The 22,062-nt window shown below is 34.8% G+C and overlaps 1 protein-coding gene across 1 annotated transcript in view; it reads right to left on the bottom strand.

The window, feature by feature from the left end:
* Positions 1–1,677: 1,677 nt before the first annotated feature.
* Positions 1,678–22,062, bottom strand: part of LOC121377434 — a 36,103-nt gene continuing 15,718 nt past the window's right edge. The window contains exons 7-12 of the mRNA XM_041505417.1: positions 20,338–20,483; positions 18,306–18,351; positions 15,416–15,602; positions 5,195–5,330; positions 4,221–4,313; positions 1,678–3,737 (exon numbers count right to left, since the gene is read on the bottom strand). Coding sequence (XP_041361351.1) covers positions 4,262–4,313; positions 5,195–5,330; positions 15,416–15,602; positions 18,306–18,351; positions 20,338–20,483 — 567 coding nt within the window. The 3' untranslated portion in view covers positions 1,678–3,737; positions 4,221–4,261. The remainder of the gene's footprint in view (positions 3,738–4,220; positions 4,314–5,194; positions 5,331–15,415; positions 15,603–18,305; positions 18,352–20,337; positions 20,484–22,062) is intronic.

Genomic DNA, 22,062 nt, shown 5'->3' with positions numbered 1-22,062 from the left:
ATGTATATAGAGGATACTCCCCTCGTGTCTTGTGATATGATAATTTATCAGCACGAGTTGATAAAGTATAAAATCCTAGGCTTACCAACGAGTGCTGATAAATTATCATATCACAAGACACAAAGGGGTTATTCTTTTTATCATCCATTATCATTCTTTTCATTTGCAACAATTATAAACAATGTCAGTATTGTGGGATGAATGTTACTATATTTGGCAGCGGCAGACTCGTTAACTAGCAGAACGACAGTGGCATGATGTCACTAATGATAGGTTTAGCGCTGAAATATACACAGTGGCATAACAAAAAGAAACGATGTCTCCTAGAAGAATATAGCAGGAGATATCGCATATTATAGTGCCAGCGATATCTCCTACAAACGCCTTTAATGGTTGTATAAATATAATTATATAGTTTGAACAAAGTTTACTCTACTAATCAATATTACTGGCACAAATTTAAAATATATAACTATTATAAGAACTGAGACAAAAGTGATCAAAATGATCATCAATAAATACATAAAATCCACACTGCCGAATTATCTGTAAATAGTGTTCACATAACATATATTTTTCAATTGTTGTATCTAAACCTGTGTGGGGCGTGTTGTAGCTCAGTTAAAAGTGCTTGCCTCAAGTGTGATGGGTTACATGATCAATTGTTCTCAACGGATTGAACTTTTCCCCTCATCTAACAAAGGATGCATTAAAAGCTGTGGTTTGTCTACGTAAATATTGTGTATAAAAGAGCCCTTGTTGCTACTACTACTATAGAAGTAACCCATGTGGTGCAGCATTTTCACTTTTTCTGTCATTCTTGACAAAGTGTCGAAATAACTGTATGTTATACAATAGCCGTGTAGTGTATGTTACACAATAGCTGTACGTTAGACAATAATCATACTTTAGACACCAAAGAGCCATGATAATTTAAAATGGTGTAAGTAACTGTTAAACAAGGGGTAGCTAGGCTCTCACTCAGTCGGTATAGAGAGCTTATCTGAAGTGCTGGCATTGTAGGATCGAATCACCTCGGTGGACCCATTCTTTGATTTGGATTTTTCCCATCCCAACCAGTGCACCACGACTGGTACATGTATATCAACAGCCATGGTACATGTATGTGCTATCCTGTCTGTGGGATGGTGCATATAAAAGATCCCTTGCTACTAATGGAAAAATGTAGCGAGTTTCCTCACTAAGACTATATGTCAAAGTTATCAAATGTTTGACATCCAATAGCTAATAATTAATACAAAGAGACAATGAGTCCTTACGTTTCCTAACCAATGTGTGGTAAAAGTATATATAAAAGATCTATTGCTGCTAACTGCAAACAAGTAGCTTGGATAACAAATAATTGCAATAGGTATGACAACTACATGTGCATGTAATTTAGGAAGAAAAATGTTTTATTTATCGACGCACTCAACACATTTTATTTACCGTTATATGGCGTCGGACATATGGTTAAGGGACTGTCTTATTTAACGGCGCACTCAACACATTTTATTTACCATTATATGGCGTCGGAAATATGGTTAAGGACCACACAGATATTGAGAGATGAAACCCGCTGTCGCCACTTCATGGGCTACACTTTTTCGATTAGCAGCAAGGGATCTTTTACATGCACTATCCCACAGACAGGACAGCACATACCACAGCCTTTGATATACCACTCATGGTGTACTGACTGGGTCCACCAATGGGCCCACCGATGGGGATCGATCCTAGACTGACCGCATATCAAGCAAGCACTTTGCCACTAGGCTACGTCCCACCCCATGTAATTTAGATACGGATGACTATATATATGATCTCAAAAGACTAGCTGGTTTCCTTCCAGTGCTGTCACAAAATGAAAAGAATAGCTTAAAACAGTGTATGTGAATCCACCGGTTTTTTGATTCAGATCATGTGGCATTATACAGTAAGACTGGCATGCGATAAAAGCACATTTGATATGCACAACTTAAACAAGTACTGTATGTATGGCAGTGCAGTAATTTTCTCGTATTCTGTTTTACCTCATTTGCTGTAATTACAATTTAAATATCACTTTTAAAAAACCCAATATATATGTATATGTATATGTATATATGGTAGCACCAATTTGTGTCCATTGTTTTAGATCATTTTTCTTATAATTACAAGTGGCGTAGCGTGGGTTGCCAGCGCCCAAGGCAAGGCAAGTATTGTGCCCCCTTCCACCAGTCCAGAATTTTGCACCCCCGGTGGCACCACCCACGCTCCGCCACTGTGCACACCTGATTAAATATGAACCGAAAGAAGTACATGTAGTTTATGTGGTGGTGATACATATATTCTATTTTAATGTTTTAAATTAAAAAATATAACTGCTACATTGTAAGCATTTCTTATCATTTAGCATAATAATTATACAATACGTTTGCCATACAGCAAATGTAGATTAAATATCAACAATGGACACAGCTTATGTCATAGCACTATTTTTAATTAAATGTATTTTAGATCATCCGTTACAATTTATTACATTTTTTAACACCTTACAAACCTGATTAAATAGATGAACAATATACTGTGTTGCTAAACTCAGAAATATATTTAAAATTATGACTATAGTAAGTATTTTCACATGAAACCACCCTATTTTCCAAATTACCTTTTTATTGAAATACAGCTTATATAGTTTATCACAGATAAGTAATCTCCATTGTAATCAGCTAATATATTATATTTCTTTTGATGTTTACTTTGTTTTGATCTGAAACTAAATTTGATTACATCTAGTTTTATTTCAACATCACGTTGCTTGTTTTGATACATACATGTACATGTCTATGTTAATTAATTTGATTATTTTTATTTGAATTGTTTACAAATCAAATATTAAAAAATATATATTACGTACATGTATCCTAATATTTCATGTATCCTAATATTTCTTTTGATATGTTGCTATCTTTCTTTTTTTAATCATTTGCATTATTCACAAATTAAATATAATTATATCTCAAAGTTGATACCTGTACCAAATTTTAGTAATATAATTATAAATTTGCATTGTTTGCAAATCAAATAACCATATTTATTATTCACATGGTTCAAGATATTCAGGGAAATATAACCAGTATGACTCATATGTGTCCTAATGATTTCATGTGCACATCGAATGATGTCATTTTGGGAAGCGACGTTCTAACGCAATGCGGCGTCTCCAGCCGTAGCTCTATGTAATCGCTTACAAAATGATGTCATTTCGTCGTCTTCTTCAAGTTACATTTGAAACATTTTGAAATGGTCTTTGTTATTCATAAAAAAACTATTATGAATAATGTGGATAATAAAGAAGTTATTACATTCGTGTGTGAATCGTGCTGATTTTACGAAACTCATGTCAGGATTCATGTATTACCAGAATCCTGACACTCATTTTGCAGAATCAGTACGAAACACAAGCTCATGTAATAATCTCTATGTACTTTTCCTACATTTGGCAAGTAGCTGTAAGTAATCCCAGCAGAATTTAATTAATTTAGACTTTGCATTCTCTGCAAATCTAATATTTGTTTTATAAGCTTCCAAACATTGTGACACATCTATAGTACTACATGGCCGGGCTTCGACAGAAAATGACAAACTGTTCATTTAAAAAACACAGAAAGATGATATAAACTTGAACTCAATATTTCAGGTTTCAAGCCAGTCTTTCATCCTTCGCTGATCTTCTTATTGGAGACTTTACCCACCTGGAAAAGTTAAAATGTTACAAAATGTTGACAGGCTTCTTTAATACTTTATAACACAACATACAAAATACCCAAGATCGGACGCTATCTAAAATTAGTCCAAGTGCGTTTAAATTTTGCAGTTACATGCTGTTTCCAGCCATATTAAGTTTCGGTTGAAACAGTAATTAATACTGAATGCACTGCCATTTTCTCCTTTATGCACTTGTTGCAAATGTTCGTTTCTTTGCTTAGTTTGTGGTGTAGCATACGATAGTTATTATCTACATTACCCAAGGTAAGTTTACATCCTTTTTGACACCATGTTTAAGAGTTTCTATGATTCTACCATAAATAAATGACGACAGCTTGATTTCATGACAGCTTATCAACTATCAACTGCTTCTATCATTTACGAAAACTGTTACAAAACCACGACACCACCAAGGCCGGTGACAGTCTATAATGTAACCCTTACTGCCATTGGCCCATTAAGATGTTTACCTTGCAACCATTGGTCCAGGCAGATGTAAACTTGTCAGTGATTAGTCCACTTTCTTCCAGCGCTGTATGGATCTTATCAGTGAATCCACCCATCTGAAACACAGGAATGAAGGAAATGTTTTATTTAACGACACACTCGACACATTTTTATTTTATGTACGGTTTGAAACACAGAGACAAAGACATGTTTTATTCAGTTAAGGTCTGTTTTGTTTAACGACACAACTAGAGCACATTCATTTTTTTTTTTATTATCAGCTATTGAATGTCAAATGTTCCAGCACAAAGGGATCTTTTATATGCAGTTTCTCACAAACAGGACAGCACATACCATGTTTGGGACAGGAAAACTCTCAATCAGAGAATGGGTTCTCTGATGATTTGTTGAGATGTCAGCCACACACAAACAAAGGAAAAAGGTTTGTTTTATGACACCACTAGAGCACACTGATTAATTAATCATCAGCTATTGGATGTTAAACATTTGGTAATCCTGACACATAGTCATCAGAGGAAACTTGCTTCATTTTTTTCTTCTTCTAATGCAGCAAGGGATCTTTTATATGCACAATCCCACAGCCATGAAAGCACATGCGAGGAAACGCAATGTTCCATGAGAGGAAAAGAGCTGATCCGAGGAGAAATCCCATGCCTGTACACTTTTATCATCGAACTTAAGAAATTGTTAGAGGTACCTACAGCAATTTGCAATGGTTTTGCCACAGTCAACTAATCACCACTACTCGGTACTTACCTATGACAATTTTGAGTCTGCCCATGACCATTTTAAACCAGTAATTTTTGTAACAGATAAACACAAAATTGCAGCCGATGCACCGTTAAGGTTGAGCCCTGTATCAGCTAAACTACATATTGCTTATTTTTGGGTCAAAAGAAAGATGGTGTAATGACATCATGCAAGTCTATAATGAATATTAACACAAAATGATGTATCACTTTAAAATCTGCCATACCTGTTTTTATCGGTTTCGTTTTCTGCTTGGAAGTAAAATATCCGCATGAATTCTTCTGGTGGAATTAGAGCGAAGCTGTGTCGTTTGGTCGTGTTATAGCTTGGGTTTATTGTGTAACCATGGAGATGAGCAATACCTTAAAAATAATGACCAATCATTAAAAAATATATATATACTATGCAATTTACATGTATACTGAATTTGTTTTTACCATGATTGCATTTTATTTTTATAGTCAAAGTTAAAACCCTGCCTCACAATTATAACTTAAAATATCAGTGAAATAAAAGTGTTATCAGTCACTCAGTGATGATAACACATTTTAGAGTGAAAATTTCACTATTTCACTCTAATATGTGTTATCGTCACTGTAAAAATTGTCATCTTCACTGTAAGAAATCTGGAACTATTTTGCTGCTGGCATTTTAAAAATAAAGATAAATTGACAAAAGTTATATAATAAATAGAAAATTTCATGTTTTTTTTGTGAAGTTTGCAATCATATCACACTTGTCTCATGAGATATGATTGCAAACTTCATTCGATGAGATATACATGTAAATCATATTTGACAAAAAACATGAAATATCCTCTATATATTTTACTAATTTTGTTTAAAACAAAATACAACTACAACAGTTACTTCAGATTTAATAAACTCATGTTATTACTATCAATGGTTATTATAGTTTCTGTGAAATTTTAAATATGAAATATTCAAGTAAAATTTTGTTGAACCATTTACTAACTGAACAATAAGTGTTGCCATGTTTTCAAAATCTGAGTCATAATATGTGAATTATGAAAAGGATTAAACAAAACAGGAAACCTTTCCATTGAATTAAGCATCTGAAGGCTTTTAATTTGGACTTTATTGTACACATACTTTCTCTTTGACATGATGGCCATTTGATATCAGGATAAATACTGTGAAAAACACCCCTTAAATGTATAAAAAAAAAACCCATCACACAAGACTAACCGTGAGCACTGAATGAATTCATATTCTTATAATAGTAAATGTGTCTTTAAGAACTAAATATCATATTCTTGTAGTAGTAAATGTGTCTTTAAGAACTAAAACCCTCACACAAGACTAACCTTGAGCACTGAATGAATTCATATTCTTATAATAGTAAATGCATCTTTAAGAACTAAATATCATATTCTTGTAGTAGTAAATGTGTCTTTAAGAACTAAAACCCTCACACAAGACTAACCTTGAGCACTGAATGAATTCATATTCTTATAATAGTAAATGTGTCTTTAAGAACTAAATATCATATTCTTATAATAGTAAATGCATCTTTAAGAACTAAAACCCTCACACAAGACTAACCTTGAGCACTGAATGAATTCATATTCTTGTAGTAGAAAATGTGTCTTTAAGAACTAAAACCCTCACACAAGACTAACCTTGAGCACTGAATGAATTCATATTCTTATAATAGTAAATGCATCTTTAAGAACTAAAACCCTCACACAAGACTAACCTTGAGCACTGAATGAATTCATATTCTTATAATAGTAAATGCATCTTTAAGAACTAAAACCCTCACACAAGACTAACCTTGAGCACTGAATGAATTCATATTCTTATAATAGTAAATGTGTCTTTAAGAACTAAAACCCTCACACAAGACTAACCTTGAGCACTGAATGAATTCATATTCTTATAATAGTAAATGTGTCTTTAAGAACTAAAACCCTCACACAAGACTAACCTTGAGCACTGAATGAATTCATATTCTTATAATAGTAAATGTGTCTTTAAGAACTAAACACCTCACACAAGATTAACCTTGAGCACTAAATGAGTTCATATTCTTGTAGTAGTAAATGTGTCTTTAAGAACTAAATATCATATTCTTGTAGTAGTAAATGTGTCTTTAAGAACTAAACACCTCACACAAGACTAACCTTTTGCACTGGATGAGTTCATATTCTTGTAGTAGTAAATGTGTCTTTAAGAACTAAACACCTCACACAAGATTAACCTTGAGCACTAAATGAGTTCATATTTTTGTAATAGTAAATGTGTCTTTAAGAACTAAACACCTCACACAAGACTAACCTTTGTGCACTGAATGAGTTCATATTCTTGTAATAGTAAATGTGTCTTTAAGAACTAAACACCTCACACAAGACTAACCTTGAGCACTGAATGAGTTCATATTCTTGTAGTAGTAAATGTGTCTTTAAGAACTAAACACCTCACACAAGACTAACCTTGAGCACTGAATGAGTTCATATTCTTGTAGTAGTAAATGTGTCTTTAAGAACTAAAAGACCTCACACAGTAGTAAATGTGTCTTTAAGAACTAAACACCTCACACAAGCACCTTTTGCACTGGATGAGTTCATATTCTTGTAGTAGTAAATGTGTCTTTAAGAACTAAACACCTCACACAAGACTAACCTTGAGCACTGAATGAGTTCATATTCTTGTAGTAGTAAATGTGTCTTTAAGAACTAAACACCTCACACAAGACTAACCTTTGTGCACTGAATGAGTTCATATTCTTGTAGTAGTAAATGTGTCTTTAAGAACTAAACACCTCACACAAGATTAACCTTGAGCACTAAATGAGTTCATATTTTTGTAATAGTAAATGTGTCTTTAAGAACTAAACACCTCACACAAGACTAACCTTTGTGCACTGAATGAGTTCATATTCTTGTAGTAGTAAATGTGTCTTTAAGAACTAAACACCTCACACAAGATTAACCTTGAGCACTAAATGAGTTCATATTCTTGTAGTAGTAAATGTGTCTTTAAGAACTAAATATCATATTCTTGTAGTAGTAAATGTGTCTTTAAGAACTAAACACCTCACACAAGACTATCCTTTTGCACTGGATGAGTTCATATTCTTGTAGTAGTAAATGTGTCTTTAAGAACTAAACACCTCACACAAGATTAACCTTGAGCACTAAATGAGTTCATATTTTTGTAATAGTAAATGTGTCTTTAAGAACTAAACACCTCACACAAGATTAACCTTGAGCACTAAATGAGTTCATATTTTTGTAATAGTAAATGTGTCTTTAAGAACTAAACACCTCACACAAGACTAACCTTTGTGCACTGAATGAGTTCATATTCTTGTAGTAGTAAATGTGTCTTTAAGAACTAAACACCTCACACAAGATTAACCTTGAGCACTAAATGAGTTCATATTCTTGTAGTAGTAAATGTGTCTTTAAGAACTAAATATCATATTCTTGTAGTAGTAAATGTGTCTTTAAGAACTAAACACCTCACACAAGACTATCCTTTTGCACTGAATGAGTTCATATTCTTGTAGTAGTAAATGTGTCTTTAAGAACTAAACACCTCACACAAGATTAACCTTGAGCACTAAATGAGTTCATATTTTTGTAGTAGTAAATGTGTCTTTAAGAACTAAACACCTCACACAAGACTAACCTTGTGCAGCACTGAATGAGTTCATATTCTGTAGTAGTGTCTTTAAGAACTAAATATCATATTCTTGTAGTAGTAAATGTGTCTTTAAGAACTAAACACCTCACACAAGACTAACCTTGAGCACTAAATGAGTTCATATTCTTGTAATAGTAAATGTGTCTTTAAGAACTAAACACCTCACACAAGACTAACCTTTGAGCACTGAATGAGTTCATATTCTTGTAGTAGTAAATGTGTCTTTAAGAACTAAACACCTCACACAAGATTAACCTTGAGCACTGAATGAGTTCATATTCTTGTAATAGTAAATGTGTCTTTAAGAACTAAACACCTCACACAAGACTAACCTTTGAGCACTGAATGAGTTCATATTCTTGTAGTAGTAAATGTGTCTTTAAGAACTAAACACCTCACACAAGACTAACCTTGAGCACTAAATGAGTTCATATTCTTGTAGTAGTAAATGTGTCTTTATAAACACCTCACACAAGAGTTTGTAGCACTAAATGTAGTAGTAAATGTGTCTTTAAGAACTAAACACCTCACACAAGACTATCCTTGTGCACTGAATGAGTTCATATTCTTGTAGTAGTAAATGTGTCTTTAAGAACTAAACACCTCACACAAGACTAACCTTGAGCACTGAATGAGTTCATATTCTTGTAGTAGTAAATGTGTCTTTAAGAACTAAACACCTCACACAAGATTAACCTTGAGCACTAAATGAGTTCATATTTTTGTAATAGTAAATGTGTCTTTAAGAACTAAACACCTCACACAAGACTAACCTTTGTGCACTGAATGAGTTCATATTCTTGTAGTAGTAAATGTGTCTTTAAGAACTAAACACCTCACACAAGATTAACCTTGAGCACTAAATGAGTTCATATTCTTGTAGTAGTAAATGTGTCTTTAAGAACTAAATATCATATTCTTGTAGTAGTAAATGTGTCTTTAAGAACTAAACACCTCACACAAGACTATCCTTTTGCACTGGATGAGTTCATATTCTTGTAGTAGTAAATGTGTCTTTAAGAACTAAACACCTCACACAAGATTAACCTTGAGCACTAAATGAGTTCATATTTTTGTAATAGTAAATGTGTCTTTAAGAACTAAACACCTCACACAAGACTAACCTTTGTGCACTGAATGAGTTCATATTCTTGTAGTAGTAAATGTGTCTTTAAGAACTAAACACCTCACACAAGATTAACCTTGAGCACTAAATGAGTTCATATTTTTGTAATAGTAAATGTGTCTTTAAGAACTAAACACCTCACACAAGACTAACCTTTGTGCACTGAATGAGTTCATATTCTTGTAGTAGTAAATGTGTCTTTAAGAACTAAACACCTCACACAAGATTAACCTTGAGCACTAAATGAGTTCATATTCTTGTAGTAGTAAATGTGTCTTTAAGAACTAAATATCATATTCTTGTAGTAGTAAATGTGTCTTTAAGAACTAAACACCTCACACAAGACTATCCTTTTGCACTGGATGAGTTCATATTCTTGTAGTAGTAAATGTGTCTTTAAGAACTAAACACCTCACACAAGATTAACCTTGAGCACTAAATGAGTTCATATTTTTGTAATAGTAAATGTGTCTTTAAGAACTAAACACCTCACACAAGATTAACCTTGAGCACTAAATGAGTTCATATTTTTGTAATAGTAAATGTGTCTTTAAGAACTAAACACCTCACACAAGACTAACCTTTGTGCACTGAATGAGTTCATATTCTTGTAGTAGTAAATGTGTCTTTAAGAACTAAACACCTCACACAAGATTAACCTTGAGCACTAAATGAGTTCATATTCTTGTAGTAGTAAATGTGTCTTTAAGAACTAAATATCATATTCTTGTAGTAGTAAATGTGTCTTTAAGAACTAAACACCTCACACAAGACTATCCTTTTGCACTGGATGAGTTCATATTCTTGTAGTAGTAAATGTGTCTTTAAGAACTAAACACCTCACACAAGATTAACCTTGAGCACTAAATGAGTTCATATTTTTGTAATAGTAAATGTGTCTTTAAGAACTAAACACCTCACACAAGACTAACCTTTGTGCATGTGCACTGAATGAGTTCATATTCTTGTAGTAGTAAATGTGTCTTTAAGAACTAAATATCATATTCTTGTAGTAGTAAATGTGTCTTTAAGAACTAAACACCTCACACAAGACTAACCTTGTGCACTGAATGAGTTCATATTCTTGTAGTAGTAAATGTGTCTTTAAGAACTAAACACCTCACACAAGACTAACCTTGAGCACTGAATGAGTTCATATTCTTGTAGTAGTAAATGTGTCTTTAAGAACTAAACACCTCACACAAGACTAACCTTTTGCACTGAATGAGTTCATGTTCTTGTAGTAGTAAATGTGTCTTTAAGAACTAAACACCTCACACAAGACTAACCTTGAGCACTGAATGAGTTCATATTCTTGTAGTAGTAAATGTGTCTTTAAGAACTAAACACCTCACACAAGATTAACCTTGAGCACTAAATGAGTTCATATTCTTGTAGTAGTAAATGTGTCTTTAAGAACTAAACACCTCACACAAGACTAATCTTGTGCACTGAATGAGTTCATATTCTTGTAGTAGTAAATGTGTCTTTAAGAACTAAACACCTCACACAAGACTAACCTTTTGCACTGGATGAGTTCATATTCTTGTAGTAGTAAATGTGTCTTTAAGAACTAAACACCTCACACAAGATTAACCTTGAGCACTAAATGAGTTCATATTTTTGTAATAGTAAATGTGTCTTTAAGAACTAAACACCTCACACAAGACTAACCTTTGTGCACTGAATGAGTTCATATTCTTGTAGTAGTAAATGTGTCTTTAAGAACTAAACACCTCACACAAGATTAACCTTGAGCACTAAATGAGTTCATATTCTTGTAGTAGTAAATGTGTCTTTAAGAACTAAATATCATATTCTTGTAGTAGTAAATGTGTCTTTAAGAACTAAACACCTCACACAAGACTATCCTTTTGCACTGGATGAGTTCATATTCTTGTAGTAGTAAATGTGTCTTTAAGAACTAAACACCTCACACAAGATTAACCTTGAGCACTAAATGAGTTCATATTTTTGTAATAGTAAATGTGTCTTTAAGAACTAAACACCTCACACAAGACTAACCTTTGTGCACTGAATGAGTTCATATTCTTGTAGTAGTAAATGTGTCTTTAAGAACTAAACACCTCACACAAGATTAACCTTGAGCACTAAATGAGTTCATATTTTTGTAATAGTAAATGTGTCTTTAAGAACTAAACACCTCACACAAGACTAACCTTTGTGCACTGAATGAGTTCATATTCTTGTAGTAGTAAATGTGTCTTTAAGAACTAAACACCTCACACAAGATTAACCTTGAGCACTAAATGAGTTCATATTCTTGTAGTAGTAAATGTGTCTTTAAGAACTAAATATCATATTCTTGTAGTAGTAAATGTGTCTTTAAGAACTAAACACCTCACACAAGACTATCCTTTTGCACTGGATGAGTTCATATTCTTGTAGTAGTAAATGTGTCTTTAAGAACTAAACACCTCACACAAGATTAACCTTGAGCACTAAATGAGTTCATATTTTTGTAATAGTAAATGTGTCTTTAAGAACTAAACACCTCACACAAGATTAACCTTGAGCACTAAATGAGTTCATATTTTTGTAATAGTAAATGTGTCTTTAAGAACTAAACACCTCACACAAGACTAACCTTTGTGCACTGAATGAGTTCATATTCTTGTAGTAGTAAATGTGTCTTTAAGAACTAAACACCTCACACAAGATTAACCTTGAGCACTAAATGAGTTCATATTCTTGTAGTAGTAAATGTGTCTTTAAGAACTAAATATCATATTCTTGTAGTAGTAAATGTGTCTTTAAGAACTAAACACCTCACACAAGACTATCCTTTTGCACTGGATGAGTTCATATTCTTGTAGTAGTAAATGTGTCTTTAAGAACTAAACACCTCACACAAGATTAACCTTGAGCACTAAATGAGTTCATATTTTTGTAATAGTAAATGTGTCTTTAAGAACTAAACACCTCACACAAGACTAACCTTTGTGCATGTGCACTGAATGAGTTCATATTCTTGTAGTAGTAAATGTGTCTTTAAGAACTAAATATCATATTCTTGTAGTAGTAAATGTGTCTTTAAGAACTAAACACCTCACACAAGACTAACCTTGTGCACTGAATGAGTTCATATTCTTGTAGTAGTAAATGTGTCTTTAAGAACTAAACACCTCACACAAGACTAACCTTGAGCACTGAATGAGTTCATATTCTTGTAGTAGTAAATGTGTCTTTAAGAACTAAACACCTCACACAAGACTAACCTTTTGCACTGAATGAGTTCATGTTCTTGTAGTAGTAAATGTGTCTTTAAGAACTAAACACCTCACACAAGACTAACCTTGAGCACTGAATGAGTTCATATTCTTGTAGTAGTAAATGTGTCTTTAAGAACTAAACACCTCACACAAGATTAACCTTGAGCACTAAATGAGTTCATATTCTTGTAGTAGTAAATGTGTCTTTAAGAACTAAACACCTCACACAAGACTTATCTTGTGCACTGAATGAGTTCATATTCTTGTAGTAGTAAATGTGTCTTTAAGAACTAAACACCTCACACAAGACTATCCTTTTGCACTGGATGAGTTCATATTCTTGTAGTAGTAAATGTGTCTTTAAGAACTAAACACCTCACACAAGATTAACCTTGAGCACTAAATGAGTTCATATTTTTGTAATAGTAAATGTGTCTTTAAGAACTAAACACCTCACACAAGACTAACCTTTGTGCACTGAATGAGTTCATATTCTTGTAGTAGTAAATGTGTCTTTAAGAACTAAACACCTCACACAAGATTAACCTTGAGCACTAAATGAGTTCATATTTTTGTAATAGTAAATGTGTCTTTAAGAACTAAACACCTCACACAAGACTAACCTTTGTGCACTGAATGAGTTCATATTCTTGTAGTAGTAAATGTGTCTTTAAGAACTAAACACCTCACACAAGATTAACCTTGAGCACTAAATGAGTTCATATTCTTGTAGTAGTAAATGTGTCTTTAAGAACTAAATATCATATTCTTGTAGTAGTAAATGTGTCTTTAAGAACTAAACACCTCACACAAGACTATCCTTTTGCACTGGATGAGTTCATATTCTTGTAGTAGTAAATGTGTCTTTAAGAACTAAACACCTCACACAAGATTAACCTTGAGCACTAAATGAGTTCATATTTTTGTAATAGTAAATGTGTCTTTAAGAACTAAACACCTCACACAAGATTAACCTTGAGCACTAAATGAGTTCATATTTTTGTAATAGTAAATGTGTCTTTAAGAACTAAACACCTCACACAAGACTAACCTTTGTGCACTGAATGAGTTCATATTCTTGTAGTAGTAAATGTGTCTTTAAGAACTAAACACCTCACACAAGATTAACCTTGAGCACTAAATGAGTTCATATTCTTGTAGTAGTAAATGTGTCTTTAAGAACTAAATATCATATTCTTGTAGTAGTAAATGTGTCTTTAAGAACTAAACACCTCACACAAGACTAACCTTTTGCACTGAATGAGTTCATATTCTTGTAGTAGTAAATGTGTCTTTAAGAACTAAACACCTCACACAAGACTAACCTTGTGCACTGAATGAGTTCATATTCTTGTAGTAGTAAATGTGTCTTTAAGAACTAAACACCTCACACAAGACTAACCTTGAGCACTGAATGAGTTCATATTCTTGTAGTAGTAAATGTGTCTTTAAGAACTAAACACCTCACACAAGACTAACCTTGTGCACTGAATGAGTTCATATTTTTGTAATAGTAAATGTGTCTTTAAGAACTAAACACCTCACACAAGACTAACCTTGTGCACTGAATGAGTTCATATTTTTGTAATAGTAAATGTGTCTTTAAGAACTAAACACCACACACAACACTTACCTTGAGCACTGAATGAGTTCATATTCTTGTAATAGTAAATGTGTCTTTAAGAACTAAATATCATATTCTTGTAGTAGTAAATGTGTCTTTAAGAACTAAACACCTCACACAAGACTTATCTTGTGCACTGAATGAGTTCATATTCTTGTAGTAGTAAATGTGTCTTTAAGAACTAAATATCATATTCTTGTAGTAGTAAATGTGTCTTTAAGAACTAAACACCTCACACAAGATTAACCTTGAGCACTAAATGAGTTCATATTCTTGTAGTAGTAAATGTGTCTTTAAGAACTAAATATCATATTCTTGTAGTAGTAAATGTGTCTTTAAGAACTAAACACCTCACACAAGACTAACCTTGTGCACTGAATGAGTTCATATTCTTGTAGTAGTAAATGTGTCTTTAAGAACTAAACACCTCACACAAGACTAACCTTGAGCACTGAATGAGTTCATATTCTTGTAGTAGTAAATGTGTCTTTAAGAACTAAACACCTCACACAAGACTAACCTTGAGCACTGAATGAGTTCATATTCTTGTAGTAGTAAATGTGTCTTTAAGAACTAAACACCTCACACAAGACTAACCTTGAGCACTGAATGAGTTCATGTTCTTGTAGTAGTAAATGTGTCTTTAAGAACTAAACACCTCACACAAGATTAACCTTGAGCACTGAATGAGTTCATATTCTTGTAGTAGTAAATGTGTCTTTAAGAACTAAATATCATATTCTTGTAGTAGTAAATGTGTCTTTAAGAACTAAACACCACACACAAGACTAACCTTGAGCACTGAATGAGTTCATGTTCTTGTAGTAGTAAAGGCAGGCGTCTTTCAGAACACAGTAGCGTTTCTTCGAGGTCTTGTAGCGTGGGGAACACTTGACGAGGTATCCCGTGCACTCCGGGCGACGAATCTCGAGAGCGGGTAGTCCCACGTTGTGACTACTCACTTCTAGCCAGGAGTCCTTCTACAGGTAAAAAAATAAATTACTATATATTAGGGGTGCAACGATACGGTCAAAACCGTATTGCATTATATTGCGATATAAGAAACTGTATTGCAATATGTATTGCAATATAATTGATATTATTTATGGTTTTTTTTTTTTTAATGAAAATAGAAGGCATAACTTTTTAATGATCTTTATTAGTTTCAGCTGTCAGGCTAAATGTTTTAGGCCATATTTTTATTTTTTAACACAATACTAGTCTAGTAGAACACTGGCGTGATGGTGTCAAACTATTGATGATGATGATGATGATGATGATAACTAATTTAACGTGTCCATATACCACTAGGGTTTCGAACACGCCCATCCCGAGTCCGACCTCCGATAAGATCGGTGGCCTGACTCGGGATGGAGGGGGGGGGGGGGGGGGGGATGAAAATGGGCAGAATTTTGAAAATAGCAATTAGTAAAAAAGTTAATAGAATAAAAAAAAAGAAAAAAAAAAGGTTACAATCCAAAAATAAAAAAGAATTGACTGCTCGGCCGAATATTTATATAATTTGGAGCATTTTAGAAGGAAAGTCCAAAATTAAATAAGAGAAAGAAGAGAGGATTGGACTATTTAATAATATTAAAAAAAGAGAAAGAAGTAATTTCGACATAAAATTTTGAACGCAGATCTAAAAGTTTAAAGTCCGATCGATATGTCCACGCGAGTGGCCTCGTTAAGGCCGTTTGGGTGCACAGCTTAAAGGGACGAGATAGGTTGCATCCCGTCAAGAAAACCCCTAGATTGACAGTCGATAGACGTTGAAGGTGTACTGCTGTGCTGAAATACAGATCTTGAGAAGCCGGATCTGTCTGAACGAGAGAGAGTATCAGACTAGGGTATAGTCCAGTCGTCATGGGTTGGTATAGTGGTGCGGACGGGCCCGACTCCGGAGGATACGAGATGGTATCACTATAAAGCAAGGTAAAGTCTAGAAAAAGAGTAGTAGGGGCCGACCCCGCTTCCTATTTCTTCTTAGAGTGGGGCGGTCAATCTTCCAGTACTGCTAGGACAGGCTCGGACATGTAGAGACTAAACGCGAACAACCGTGGCGTTCTGCAGAATGGCCATCATACGAGTCACGAAAAAAACCTGTCGACAGTCAGACGGAGAAATGATGTGGAAGCAAGGAATCTCGCTAAAAAAGAATCCAACCTGGTGGTGCAGGCTGTCGAAATGAGAAGCGTTCCAGCGTTCAATCAGTTCCAATGGCCGCATACATTCCAGTAGAAAACTTCATTTCGCTGACAAAAACAACGAAATGAGGGACCCCCCCAAGTCGAGCACACGAAAGCACGTGCAGTGTGCACAAGCGAAACAAACACGTCTTACCGCGTGGAGCTCCAGACTGTGAATGGTCAAACTATTCATAAATTGTCACATTTGGAAATCCTTACTATCGGGCTTTTCCGTTGCTGCTCGCTTAACACGGAAATGTACGTATTGAGTCACAATGTTTCGCCAGATCGACCGAACCAGAGCCGAGGTTATTAGCCGAGGTATTTTTAACGATCGGCCGAAGTATTCCGAGTTCAGTGAAAAACAGTGAAGTGTGATTCTCATTTGTTGGTTTATTTCTTTGAAGATGATAGCCGTAGCCGTAGCCGTAGCCGTATTCCAACGTAAATGAACAACGAATGATAATGTGTAAGTAACAAAACATTTATTTGTAATTATTGTTAACTGGTTATTTTCACTGGACTTTTGACACGTTTTGTTTAGAAGTTAGAACCAAGTATAACCGACCTATCACTTCGTATGCCAACAAGTAAGCCGACTACGCTTGACGTGATTGTTACATTTCCTGTCATCACCAATTAATAAAATGATGTGGTTTTTGTTTGTTTGTTTGCCTATTTCAAATCAAATAAGTTACAAGGAAAACAAATCGCGGTACGCAAAACTGTACCGCGGTTCGTATCGAGCTGATCAATTATCGCGGTATACCGGTTTATCGTTGCAGCACTACTATATATTAATAAATATTAATTATGTTAAATACTTTATGCCATTGGACATTATGTTATTTAAAATATTAATAAAACTTGTAAAATATGTACAATGTCTGTCATGTATGTGATCAGTGATATTGTTTGATACAACAGCTGTGTTAATGTTAAGTTCGGGTAATCTATTATTTACAGATAAATGCATAAAGTGGTTTAAAACAATTAATGTATAATGATGGCTATTTTGAATTTAACATCCATGTTAGAGTTACACAATTGCATTTCTCCTCTAAATGTGTTAAAAATCCATCCATCCATCCATCCATCCAAACAAACCCACCCAAAACCCATCCATCGATCTATCCATCCAAAACCCACAAAAACACCCACCCACCCAAACTTCGATCCATCCATCCACCCCCACCCAACAATCCATCCATCCAAAATCCACCCAAAAATCCATCCATCCATCTTTCAATCTATCCATCCATTCAAAAACACACACACCCTTCCATCCATGCATCCTTCAATTCATCAATCCAAAACCTACTCCCCCCACCCTTCCATCCATCCATCGTCTAAAACCCATCAATCCATCCATCATCTAAAACCAACCCATCCATCCATCCATCCATCCATCCATCTGTCCTTGCTTCCTTCCATCCATCCAATGGTATTCATTTCATCCCCTCCCCCCTTAATCTGCCACTGATTTATACTTACCCTCTTTTTGGATCTTGCTGCTGCTTCTGTCAGTTTTCCAACCCAACTGTAATTTGTAAAATAAATATTGTACAACTCAAACCTACTTTATCTCAATTAACAAACAGCCTGACTTAATAGGCCAAACTAGCCTCGTTGGCGTCATGGTTAGGTCACCGGTCTACAGGCTGGTAGGTACTGGGTTCGGATTCCAGTCGAGGCATGGGATTTTAATCCAGATACCGACTCCAAACCCTGAGTGAGTGCTCCGCAAGGCTCAATGGGTAGGTGTAAACCACTAGCACCGACCAGTGATCCATAACTGGTTCAAAAAAGGCCATGGTTTGTGCTATCCTGCCTGTGGGAAGTGCAAATAAAAGATCCCTTGCTGCCTGTCATAAAAGAGTAGCCTATGTGGCGACAGTGGGTTTCCTCTAAATAACAAGTGTCAGAATGTCCATATGTTTGATGTCCAACAGCTGATGATAAAATTAAAAATCAATGTACTCTAGTGACGTTGTTAAATAAAACAAACTTTACTCTTTTTTTAATAGGCCAACTTTATCAAGACTTGGTGTGTAGAATACGGTTACTTGTCTTAAAGGGACATTCCTGAGTTTGCTGCAATGTTTTCTTGTTTAGAATATTAGTGGCTGTATATTAAATGTGTTTCTGATCATTCTAATATTTGTACTAGGTTAATTTTCATTTTATTTCCTAAAAAAATATTTTTTGGTACGTAGGAAATTATTTGAAGACAAAATCCAGTTTGGGCTTCTTACAAATATTAAGACGATCAGAAACACATTGAATAAACAGAAACTGATATTCTAAACAAGAAAATATATTTAATATGTAAGTTTAATCGTAGAAGTATTTTATTAGTTGGAAACATCTTACAATGCAGCAAACTCAGGAATGTCCCTTTAAGAATTAGAAAAGAATTCTGCCACTACCAGAGGCTATTCCAAACAAAACGCAGCAAGGGTTCTTTTATTTGCACTTTCTCAGGAACAGGGGAGCACATACTCTGGCATTTTGAAATCATGGGGCACTGCATGGTTGAGAGTGAAAACAAATCCCCAATCCACTAAGGGCAATTGATGATGATGATGATAACTAGTTTAACGTGCCCATATACCGCTAGGGTTTCGAACACGCCCATCCCCGAGTCCAACCTCCGATAAGATCGGTGGCCTGACTCGGGATGGGGGGGGGGGGGGGGTGTTTTGAAAATGGGCAGAATTTTGAAAATAGCAATTAGTAAAAAAGTTAATAGAATAAATAAAAAAAATAAAAAGGTTACAAGCCAAAAATAAAAAGAATTGACTGCACGGCCGAATATTTATATAATTTGGAGCATTTTAGAAGGACAGTCCAAAATTAAATAAGAGAAAGCAGAGAGGATCGGACTATTCAATAATATTTAAAAAAGAGAAAGAAGTAATTTCGACATAAAATTTTGAACGCAGATCTAAAAGTTTAGTCCGATCGATATGTCACGCAATTGATCCTACCTATTGCAAATCAGGTGAGATCAATTTGCTTTCTGTTTAATAACACCTCTACTGCACACTGATTAACTGATAATTACCTATTGTAAACTGATGGTGAGTGTGTTCTGTAAATATTGCTCTCGCCATTTGCAGAGGCCTGTTATGGATGGCCATAAATGGAAATTCCTTAAAAACTTGGATTTTTTTCACAATCCTTTTTTAATTGTAAACTGATCGCGAGTGTGTTCTGTATTGTGACTGGTTAATTATATTCTTTTTTCAGGATCAAATGAAAACAACACACAGAAAGCTAATGTCATTATAAAGTGACGTCATTAGCAATTGGAACAGGCCAAGTTGACAGTTCAAGGGTCTTCAGTTAGATTGTAGCCAGGTATATACTTCAAGAAATATCAAATCTACAGTTAGTTTCGTAGCAATACAATTCAGTTTACAATGGAGATATTAAGTTTTAAAATAATTTTGAGTGAAAAAATATTCAACCTATAGGTGAAGATATACAGTAGTGTTTAGTCAAGTGAAATGTTGACACTTACTTGGTGAGATCGTCACGTCCATCCGTCATGAAGTAGTATGTTCGGGCATTGTATTTCTCCGCTTTGAAGCAGAAATCTTTATTGGTGTCGAGGTACCGCAAGATGCTGTATCCACAGAGTGGAATCGCTCCCAGCGGGTCAGCATCCTACAGAAAGAGAGAGCAGAAGGAAATGTTTTATTTAACGATGCACAATCAACATATTTTATTTATGATTATATGGCGTCAGACATATGGTTATGGACCACACATATATTGAGAGAGGAAATGTACTGATGTTGCCACTCCATGGGCTACTCTTTGCAAATAGCACCAAGGGATCTTTTTATATGCATCATCCCGCAGACAGGATAGCACATACCACAGCCTTTCATGTACCAGTCATGATGCACTGGCTGGAGCGAGAAATAACTAAATGGGCCTACTGACGGGGATCGATCCCAAACAGACTGGGATCTTTTTATATGCACCATCACACAGACAGGATAGTATATACCACAACCTTTGTTACAGCAGTTGTAGAGCACTGGCTGGAATGAGAAATAACCCAATGGGGCCATCAATGGGGATTGATCCTAAACTGACCGCACATCAAGTGCTTTACCACTGGGTTACGTCCCACCCCAGAAAGGGAGGAAAACTAAATATGAACTGACTATACACTGTTATAGTACAGGGAACATTTTGTTTTAAACATTGTGATTAGCAACATATCTGGTCAAATGAAAATTGATTAGCAACTACTGTTTAATGTTTTAAAATTGTGTAGCCATCTCTGAAACTTGCATAGCAAATGGCGATGCGATACTGAACAAAATGTTCCCTGTAGTAAGTAGTAAATTACAAAAAATGTCAGTATACAAAAAAGTTAAAGTTTGTTTTGTTTAACGACATCACTAGAGCACATTGATTAATTAATCATTGGCTATTGGGTGTCAAACATTTGGTAATTCTGACACATAGTCATCAGAGGAAACCTGCTACATTTTTCTTAATGCAGCAAAAGGATCTTTTATATGCACTTTCACACAGACAGAACAGCACATACCACGGCCTTTGATCAGTTGTGGTCCACTGGTTGGAATTAGAAAAAACCCCCAAATCAGTTGAAAGGATCCACCGAGGTGGTACTTGTATGATCGTGTGGCGCAAGCACCTCAGGCGAGCGCTCAACCGACTGAGCTAAATCCCACCCCAAGTCAGTATACGCAATAAAGTCAAGAAAGTGAACTTTGTAAATTACCCAAACTAAAGGCACATAGTTTGGCTTGGAACTCTATTAACATGCCCCTATACCATAGAAGGAAGGAAATGTTTTATTCAACGATGCACTCAACACATTTTATTTATGTAATATGGCGTCGGACATATGATTAAGGACCACACAGATATTGAGGGAGGAAACCTGCTGTCACCACTTCATGGGCTACTCTTTTCGATTAGCAGCAAGGGATCTTTTATATGCACCATCCCATAGACAGGATAGCACATACCATGGCCTTTGATGTACCAGTTGTGGTGAACTGGCTGGAGCGAGAAATAGCCCAATGGGCCCACTGATGGGGTTTGATCCCAAACTGACCATGCATCAAGCGAGCGCTTTACCACTGGGCTACATCTTGCCCCCTATATCATAGAGGGCAGAGTATTTAATTATGATAATTATTTTAAATTGAAATTATAATAAAAGGTGGGACGGGGATTCAGAAATATAATAGATATTATA

This window comes from Gigantopelta aegis, chromosome 7 (genome assembly GCF_016097555.1).
Source record: "Gigantopelta aegis isolate Gae_Host chromosome 7, Gae_host_genome, whole genome shotgun sequence".
Classification (NCBI taxonomy): domain Eukaryota; kingdom Metazoa; phylum Mollusca; class Gastropoda; order Neomphalida; family Peltospiridae; genus Gigantopelta; species Gigantopelta aegis.
The sequence above is the reverse complement of the archived record's forward strand: the minus strand, read 5'-3'. Positions and strand labels throughout refer to the sequence as shown.